Below are 9,779 nucleotides of genomic sequence, written 5' to 3'. Positions count from 1 at the left end.
TTTATTTGAGAAAATATAGTCATTTTTCACAAAAATATGTTACATTAACATGTAATAGGTTTATTATATTTTTATATTAATTAATAAATATTTAAAAACTTTTTCCCTGCTTGAATTCCTGACGTGATATTTTCTTTCTATCTATCTCACGTGTATCAATAGATATACTCCACATAAACAAAAGCTCTTGGTGTCCACATAGTTTCTTTTTTTGTTGTTCATAGGTTGTTGTGAACCTCAATAGCATTTTTTTTTTTTTTTTTTTTTGGTCACACCACATGGCTTGCAGGATCTTAGTTCCCTGACCAGGGATTGAACCTGGGTCCCCAGCAGTGAAAGTGCCGAGTCCTAACCACTGGACCACCAAGGAATTCCCCTCAATAGCTTTTAACAATGTAAAGGGGTTCTGAGACCAAAAAGTTTTGAGAACTGATGTTCTAAATCAGTGTCACTCTTGGATTCCACAGGATGGAGACAGAAGAAGCAATCCATTAAATAAATACATAACAAATACCAACTGACAGTATTAATTCAAGAATTTATTCATTCCATAAACACTTACTGAGTATATAGTAACTTCAAGGTCTTGTGTTAGGTGTGGACAATACTAAGAAGCACAGATAAGAATTCTCAGGCCCAACTACTCAGGGTCTGGTGGTAACTGCTATAACAGAAGTATGAACAAAAACAGTACCGAAAGGAATAGAAGATGTCATCTTTTAGAAAGAATGACAGGGGATGCGAGATATGATGGAGAAAATGTTGGGGGGAGAATTTTAAAAGCCTGAAGAATGAAATGAGCATTCTTTTTTTGGAGGGAGGAGGGAAGTAGGGTCAGGCTTTAAGATCAGTAGCAATTATTAACCAAGTATCTATGTGCAAGGCACAACAGGGGATACAAAAATATCTACAGTCTTCCAGGAAACTAGAATTAAGGAAAAAAAGCATAAAACAATTATCAGAAAGAGGAAGATAACCAGAAGAGCAGAGTGACATGAAGACCAAGGGAAAAGCATCAAGAAAGACATGATCAGATGCTACAACACATCAGGAGGAACGAGAAATATCATAAAGGAAAGTTGTAAATAGAAATATTAATGCATATAACTGAAAGTAGAAATACACATTGTCCCTCTACTACTCATTCACACGCATAAGGCAATCCATTCATTCAAGCAGCAAGTACTAAGCCACACACTATATACCAAGCCAAACAGCCAATGGAGAATATGAAATGGACACTGTCTAGCAAAGTTTTGGATCCACACACATTTAACTATTTTGCACTGTGGTAAGTGCTAAGACAGAGCACTAAGAGAAATAAGAGAAAGAGCTGTGGGTCCTCAGAAGCCAGAGCAATCAATGCAGCTTGCTGAGGAGGGTGTAGGAAGAAGGTTAAAGGGGAATTAGATATGGTTCCACAGAGAAAGTGACATTTGTATTAGATCATGAAAAATAAGGTGGGTTTGACAGCAAAGTGTTTGTGTGCGTGTGTGCATGCATGTGTGCACAAGCACGTAGTATAAAGTGAGTGGTTATATTAGTCAAGGTCCCAGCAGGAAAAAGATGGCACTCTAACAGGAAAAATAAGGCAAACATAACAACAGGAATGTCTAAGAAGTTAGGCTAAGGGAAATCAGGAGTGTTAAGGAAAACCAACAAGGGAAGGGTAGAGGGAAGCAACCAATTGCATCCTGGCAGGGACGAAGCCAGGCAAACAATACCCTAACCATACCCTCCCCCCACCCTCTAAATCTCCTGCCCATGCCTCCCATTGGCCAAACCGAACTCAGAGGCCAAGGGCAGAAAAGCGTGCTGAGGCAGTCCATAATGGTTAGCCTCCAGAAGCACAGGTAGAGAAGGGTGAAGGAAACCTGGAGGGACAATCAAACGAGAATATTTCAGGCGAAAACAACAAAGACCTGGATCCACCCCTCCCCTGTTCTGCTCCTGAGGAATGGGGAGTAGGGAGGAAAAGCAATTTGAGTGGATGGGTGAAGCATAAGGCTAGAAGTCAGAAAGATTTCTATAAATAGCATGCTAAGGAGTTGGGACACTATCTTCAGGCAATGGGGAACCATCAAAGGGTTTTAGACAGAGGAATGGCACAACCATATCTGTGCCTGTGGCTCTGTAGCCGCTCCTCACCCCCGCCAGTAGTTTGAGTCCTGATACAGAAGTCAGACAGACCCGGGTTGTATCCTGGCTGGGCCCAGTTATTTGAGCAGAGAAAATTTAACATTCAGAATTGTTAACTGGGTAACTGAAAGGTAAACGAGAACTCCAAGGTATCATGCAGGCAGCAACTGTTGGAAGCAGCTACCACCAGTAGGATGGAAGAAACACAGAGGCTGGAATTAAACCTCTTGAGAACGGAGTGCTACTTGGCTAGGCTGGTACCTCTGAGGAGGGGGTGCCATGAAGCTGGTTCTGCAAGTACTGGAAGAACTGCAAACTGGATTCAGTTGCTCCCACAGGAAGGACCTGTCACTGCTGGGGTGAAGAAATGTTGCTGGCATGACACTGACAAGCAGAAGCAAAATCCACAGGCAGCAGGGGGAAAGAGGCAAGTTGCTTCTTCCCCTTTCAGCCTTGCAGTTTCCCTCTGGCACCCCTTATCAGTGTAGCCCACCAGGAAGCCAGCTGAAGAGCAGAATGTGGTCTGCACAGTGCCAGCCCCAGCAGCACAGAGCAGAAGGGTGGGTTGAGATCTGGGGAGGGGGGATAAGAGTACCAAACTGACAAGACTACTGGGAGGATTAAATGAAACAAACTTTGTAAACTTGTTATAATGCCTGAAACAAAGTAGCTATCCAATAAAAGTCAATTCCCTTCCTCATTCCCCAAACTGTGGCAAGAGCTAATACATGAAGACAAGGATATGTGAGAGTTCAACAGTGCATGTTCCCTATGAGGCATCCAGATTTTCTTATCTCTTATGAATTACCATATATCAAATGGTACGTTAGTCTTATTAGGTTTTAACCTATCCATCTTGCAAAGTTTCACAATCTCCACACCCAGTTCACACACGCACGTACACATGGATGTGTATGCATACATGTTCCCCTTAATCCCAAACAAAATTCTCCACAATGAAGGCAAAAGATATAAATGTGATCAAAACACAGAACTGGATGAACTCAATACCAATAGTAGGAAGCAGAGTACTCTCAATAATGTTGAAAAAAGTATACATCGAATAAAATTTTAGTGTTTTGATTTAAGCTATTTTTCAAAGCCGTAAAAGTAGGAAATGATAGTGGGTGTGGCATTGGTGGGAAGCAAAAATCACTAATTTCATCTGGGACTTCATTAAGAGAAGTATGGTGTCCAAAAAGAGGCAAAGAACAACACATCTTTACTCAGCTCTGGACATCACATTTTAGGACGGGCATTAACAAACTAGAACTTTGTCAGTGGCTCAGAACTAGAAAATGTGTTGGTTAAAGGCGAGTCTTTTCACAAATGGTTGAAAACACTCATCACATTTCATTTGGAAGAGAGACACTGATGGTGATTATGTGGAGCTAACACTCCAGTGCTGCCAAACAAGGAGAGTAAATTCAGAAGCTTCACAACGCAATGGATCAGAGTATCATCTGGAAACGTAGCTCAAGAGATTTTCCTGTAAAAGTGTGACCACAGAGGCTTGGGAATCCCAAATACAGCCAAGGTGATTTGGGGGGTGAAGAGAGTCAGGGAAGAGGTAATAACTAAGCTGAAAATGGAAACACTACTTAGAATTCTGCTTAAAGAAAGAATGCGTTATCAAAAGGGAAATATTCAGCATAAAGGCTAGAAAAAGCCAACTTAAGTGGAAAGAATGAATTGGTACATTTCCAAGAAAGAAAGGGGGAAATTATCTAATTTGATTTGTTTGTTTTGATTTTACAACCCTCTTATAATATAGTTTCCCACGTAGATTTCCCCATAGATAGAATATAACTGCAGCACACCAATTCCAGTTTGCTAGATAATCATAATCTTCACTCTGCTCAGAGCTTGCTTTCTCCTTCAAAATTCCAGGAAATAGTTTCCCCATTTTTATGGATAAATAAATTGAAATTTGGCTAATAAGTAGCAGAACTGTGATTCACCTCCATGTGTAACTGACCTTGCACTCCATCACAATCAGGAGAGCCGGAAGTCCCAGAAAACAGAGAGAGATGTACAAGAAAGTGGTGACAATCTGGTAGTGAATATCGCAAAGAAATGAAGAAGAATGAGGGCTGAGAAAAATGCCCTTACATTCAGTAGTCCAGAGGACTTCTCAGCAAAAAAGTACCAGAAGCCAGACTACACTAGATTAATAAGCAAGAAAATAATAAAGAAACAGGCATTGAGCATAGAACACTTTTTCAAAAAATCTGGCTGCAGAACAAAGAACAGTGTCATAAAGAGATCTGTTTCACTTTAGCCCTAATAGGCTCTTTCTGCCAGCCATTAAATACAGCCACTCTGCAGAGAGCTATGGGAAAACCGGTGAAGATCCCCCAACCACAGTGTCAGTCCAGAGGAACAGATTCTCTGTATATGGAGAGATTGAGATGGGCATCTTACTCTGTGAGTGAACATTTTGGGTCCAAACAAATGGGTTTCTTAGAGTCCATTTGTTTTTTACTCTCAGAATACATTTTCCATGATGAAAAGCCAGTGGGAAAAATACAATTCAGTTTACAATGCTTTAAAAAACCACTTTTCTGGAACATATATGTTTAGTTAACTGACAATTTAATAACAATCTCTTGGAAAGAAGGCATATGTTTATATGTGAAATGATAAAATGAATTTTTTTCTTTCTTTTGGCAATTCAACTTTTTTCCCCTAAGAGAATGATGGTGCTCATGATGTTTTAATATTAACTTACCTTTTACTGAGAAATTTTATATAATGGGATCCCTCCCAGTGAATTTAAATATAAGAAAAGTCTTCAATCTAGAATTAAAATATCTGTTTAATATCTCAAAAATACCAGAAGCCTCTATCACAGTCAGAAAAATGTGTACTTCAGTAGAATTTACAGCAGGGGTTGAGAGAACAGTGCATAGCTTAAAGTACATTTCATAGTTTAAATGCTGCTAGAAAAAGCATTCCAGCCATCTAGGATATCAGAGCATGAGTTTTCTTTTTTTAATGATAAGCAGATTTCAAATATCAATGTTTTATTATGTTTAAATTCCAGCCCTTTTCCTTACTGTTCATAGTTATGTATCTGTTGGTATACAGAAATGAGACACACCAGAAATTCTGACCAGTGATATGAAGCAGAAATGCATAGCCACAGTGTGTTATCTTTTACTAAATTATAGTTGGCACACAGATAGAATAAGATTTGGGCCAATCTTTTTGGTCCTTCTTACAACAAAGTTGGCTAACAATTGTCTGATTCTTTCCTTCTTTTTTATTTTTCCTCTCCTCACCCTCCCCCATGTCTGGAGCTTGGGGATAAATCAAACCATCTTATCTAAAATTTTTTTGGTTGACAGAAAAGTCAAATATTTAAATTGAATTCCTTATGGGGCTACCTGCTTTTTTTTTTTTCCTGGCTCTGATTATTTTTAAAAGATACAGAGCTTTAGAAATGTAAAGTGTTTTGATCTTTCAAGAGTCCTGCATTGATTGAGCAATAAAAACTGATTTATGCTCTGTGATAGCATCATAAGGTTTTATCACTGAAATGCAATATAAATTAACCTTATCACCCAGACCCTTTGCGCATTCCTACTTTTCTCTATTCATGATGTGAATTAGTTCTTATTTCAACATATTCACAGATAAGGAAATATTTTAGGTAAACATGTTATCAATGTGTACCTATAACTGTGGAAAGAAGAGAAAAGGAAAGAAAAAATGAAAGGAAAGGAAGAAAGAAAGAGGGGAGGGAGGGAGGAAGGAGAGAAAGATACAAGAATTATAGTCGAATGCCAGGATTATCTCAAAGAAACAACTTTATTTCTACTTCAAAACAACATGTAGGACTCTGGCCTTGGTTGTATGAAGTTAGGATAATTTTATAAATAAAAAGCATATTCTCTCACATTAGAATGTCTAGATTTGAATTCCAGTCCTACTCCTTATCAGATGTATGGGCTTGGGCAACTTAATTTTTCTCTATTCCAGCTTCTTTATCTGAAAACTGGGATACTCATAGCACCCGTCTCAGAATTACAGTAAAGATTAAATAACACATGTAAAGAGTTAGAAGAAAACCTGGCACATCACACGTGCTCAATAAATGTTAGTTATTTTCACTCTTCTCATCACCCTTCATGTTCCTTAAAGCCCTCATATATAATCACCTAAGACACTTAAAGTTATGATTTTTGTTCATATTATGACCCTCTAATTTTTTTCCTTCTAGGTTCATCCACATTCTTTTACTTCCAAAATTTTGTTCTATTTCAACTTGACAGTTTGATTTTTTTTTGTACTCATTAGGAATCAAGAATTTGGGTGAGAAATCTCAGCAAGAAAAATTTACCCATCTAGTAAAATGTACTAGTATTTATTGGATACCTAAGAGCAGATTATAAGAGAAACCTTATTTTTTAAATAGAGAAATAAACTTTTACAACTTTCCAGAAATAAATTCTACCTATTAAAACCAGATTCAATATCCATATTTAAATATTTCCATACTAATAAAATTATTTAATTTAAAAAGGGTAAAACCCCAGATTCCTTTTCTCCAATAAAAACATTAGTTCTCTGACTTTTTAATCCAAAGAAAAAAACCATTTAAAATTTAAATTCCATTGCAGTCCCATTTTTTTAATACTAAGGACAAAGCTCCATGTGAAAAAAAAGGAAATGAGAAATATCAGGCATTTCATACTGCGGTGAAGAATGGGTAACACTGATGTAACCAGACAATCGGCAGACCACTCTAAGGGTGAGAGGCCGGGACAGAACGTGTCCATCTCCTCAACTGATTTGTCAGCACGGTCATTCATTCATCAAGTCTAAACTAATAAGCGATCACTTCTCCACAGTAAGTGTGGAGGTGGGGGCAGGGGTGTAGAAGTGGGACAGAATGAAGCAGAGGAAGTTCAGAGCAATTTTGAGAGTTCTAGATCAAATTAACTAACAGCATGATGCCTTGTAAGCAAGGACTCTGTTGGACTTCCCAAAGTTGAGTCTAAGAAAAGAGCTCATGGTTGAGCCCCGAGGGCACGTGTATAAATTCCTTGCCTACTCCTTCATCAGTTTATAAATGTCTTCAATACTTTTACCTAGATGCCATGCTGGCTAGGTGGGCCTGCAGATCAGAGCAGACTTAAATGAACTTCCTCAGAGCCGGTGGTCACTGTCTGTGGGTAAGTGGATAACTTACCCATACTCAGCTTGATTGGCAGGTTTTCTCTGCTTGCTGCTTCCACTAGATGTCTCCGGACTTCCATCACTGCCTCTTTGTGCTTGGTGTTCAATAAGGCTTCCCACAGGGCTTTGGCTGCGGGGTCACTGCAATAAAACCACAGAAAGAGCTTTAGGGTAAATTTCTACTGGATAACGGAAAGGGCAGTGAGCAAAATAATTTCTTAAGCATCTTTTCTGAGTACTAATGTAGTTCTTCCCACTGACAGTTTTAAGTATTAGGATTAAATAAAGAACATCTCACCCATTCTAATCAGCACAAAATACTGAAAAATTAAGGAAACAATAAAATCAAGCCACTTAAAAGGGGGGGCATGCTGTGCTATGAGAAGTATGGGAAAACTGTATGACATTTTTTTTTTGAGAATTTGCACTTAAAAGTATTTCAGAGTATAACTGAACATTGCTAGAGTAACATATAAATGTTATGTAAGCCAAAATCAAATACATGTCCAAAAATGATGTATCAGTGATTACAAGCATATAAATTTCAGGTAATGTACTTGTCTAAGAAACAGAAGGCAATCAGCAATGAGAATTTCTATTCAAAAATTACTCAACAGAATTCCTAACAAGTAGATTTCCTAGTGAATGACAATCAGGAATTAGGCTATGAAACGATGGCCTTAAGTAGCCCACTTTGGGCCTTGGGTTGGAAGGACAGCACTGACAAAGCCCTTACAATTAACCGTTGATAAGAGCACGAAGCAGGGCATTATGCAGGGTCTCATCTGGGCTCACTTCTCCAACAGCCCTCTGTCTCACCCAACGTGCCACATCCCCATTATAAATGAGTACAGTGTTCTTTCCGGAAGATCTCTGCATGTAGCCAAGTATACACATTTGTAGTAACGTTTTAAAAACTGAGTACAAAGAAACAAAGATGACCTCTTTCCCTTTCTAAGGACATTTTCCTCTACTTAAACTCCAGAAACACCTCCTACTATCCAGTTAGCAATAGTTTGAAAATCAATACATTTTTTAAAGTTTTATCTTAAAAGTTGTATCTAATAAGATATTAATTTAGCTCTAAAATTATACCTAATAAGGTTTATCTTTCACATTTGAATTTGATTTGGAACGATGTATTTCAGACTGAGTTTAATGTCTGACACATAATAAAAACAACTACTATTTAATGAAAGGTTATTATCATCTATTTTTCTGCGTTAACTAACATCACTGCTCAACATATTCCACTTCTTTTGATCTGATCAAAACTGTCATCATTAATATTAAAATTAATATTCTAAGTTTAATTTAAATGAGCAGGTAACTGCATGCCAAGCCCTACTCTCCGTGGTTGGAATACAGAACAAAACAGGGCAAAAGCTTTCAATGATTCATTGTCTGGAAGAAGAGACAGACATGTAAGCAAAGTTGCTCCATGCTAAGGTGGAAGGGGAGGGGCAGTAGAAGTAAGTGTAAAAGAGACGTTGGGAGCTACTCTAGGAGGGCCCTGCCTTCCTTGCCAAGGCTTGTTGACTTCAGTCTGTAAGTGATGAGCAGCCAATCAACATGAGATTGATTTCACTTTCTGAGAAGGGTAGCATAGTTCAGCAGTCACGAACAAAGTCTTTATCATCACTCAAAACTAGGTCTATACTTATAAGTGGAATCTAAAAAAATAATACAAATGAGTCTATTTACAAAACAGAAACAGACTCATAAACATAGAAAACAAACTTATGGTTACCAAAGGGGAAAGGGAAGAGGGAGAGAGATAAAATAGGACTATGGGATTAACAGATACACACCACTATATATAAAATAGATAAGCAACAAGGATTTACGTATAGCACAGGGAACAACATTCAACAACTTGTAATAACTTATAATGGAAAATAATCTGAAAAAATATATATATATATAACTGAATTACTTTGCTGTACATCTGAAACTAACACAATATTATAAATCAACTATACTACGATAAGAGAAAAAAATTCTTTTTAAAGCTAGGTCTATTTGCTATGGGGCTTTGGGAGAGTTACTTAATTTCTCTAAAGCTCTGAAGGCAATGGAGAACCACTGAGGAATTTTGAGCAGGGGAGGTACACTCCTCCCAGTTTCCCAAATTTATGGTCTACAATCATTCCCTACTTTTATTCTCCAAAGCACCCCAAGCCACAGGGATTTCTTCTATACTCTCAACTCTACATACAGAACCTCCAGAGTAGAACTTTACTGCCGCCCTCTTTTCCATGAGAATAATACAGTGTCTCCAAGATCACAGTATGTCAGCTGTGGTTGCCCCATCAGACTACTGTAATGGTTAAAATATGGGTTCTGAGGTCAGATAAATCTGAGTTCAAATCCCATCGTTCTCCCTTCACCCACAGCAGCTCCATGGCCCCTTTGAGCCTCCGCAGGCACTCCAAGCACAGGGACCTCTTTCACTC

General features: G+C 38.2%; 1 protein-coding gene and 1 non-coding gene across 2 annotated transcripts in view; both read right to left on the bottom strand.

Annotated features, from left to right (window-relative positions):
* SCFD2 (sec1 family domain containing 2) overlaps window positions 1-9,779 on the bottom strand; it is a 404,625-nt gene that overhangs the window by 341,409 nt on the left and 53,437 nt on the right. The window contains exon 3 of the mRNA XM_007456086.1: window positions 7,337-7,464. Within this exon, the coding sequence (XP_007456148.1) occupies window positions 7,337-7,464 (128 nt within the window). The remainder of the gene's footprint in view (window positions 1-7,336; window positions 7,465-9,779) is intronic.
* TRNAE-UUC (transfer RNA glutamic acid (anticodon UUC)) lies at window positions 298-370 on the bottom strand. The gene has a single exon. It is a non-coding gene; the product is annotated as a tRNA-Glu (tRNA).

The sequence above is a fragment of the Lipotes vexillifer genome, unplaced genomic scaffold, assembly GCF_000442215.2.
Source record: "Lipotes vexillifer unplaced genomic scaffold, Lipotes_vexillifer_v1.1 scaffold42, whole genome shotgun sequence".
Classification (NCBI taxonomy): Eukaryota; Metazoa; Chordata; class Mammalia; order Artiodactyla; family Lipotidae; genus Lipotes; species Lipotes vexillifer.
The sequence above is the reverse complement of the archived record's forward strand: the minus strand, read 5'-3'. Positions and strand labels throughout refer to the sequence as shown.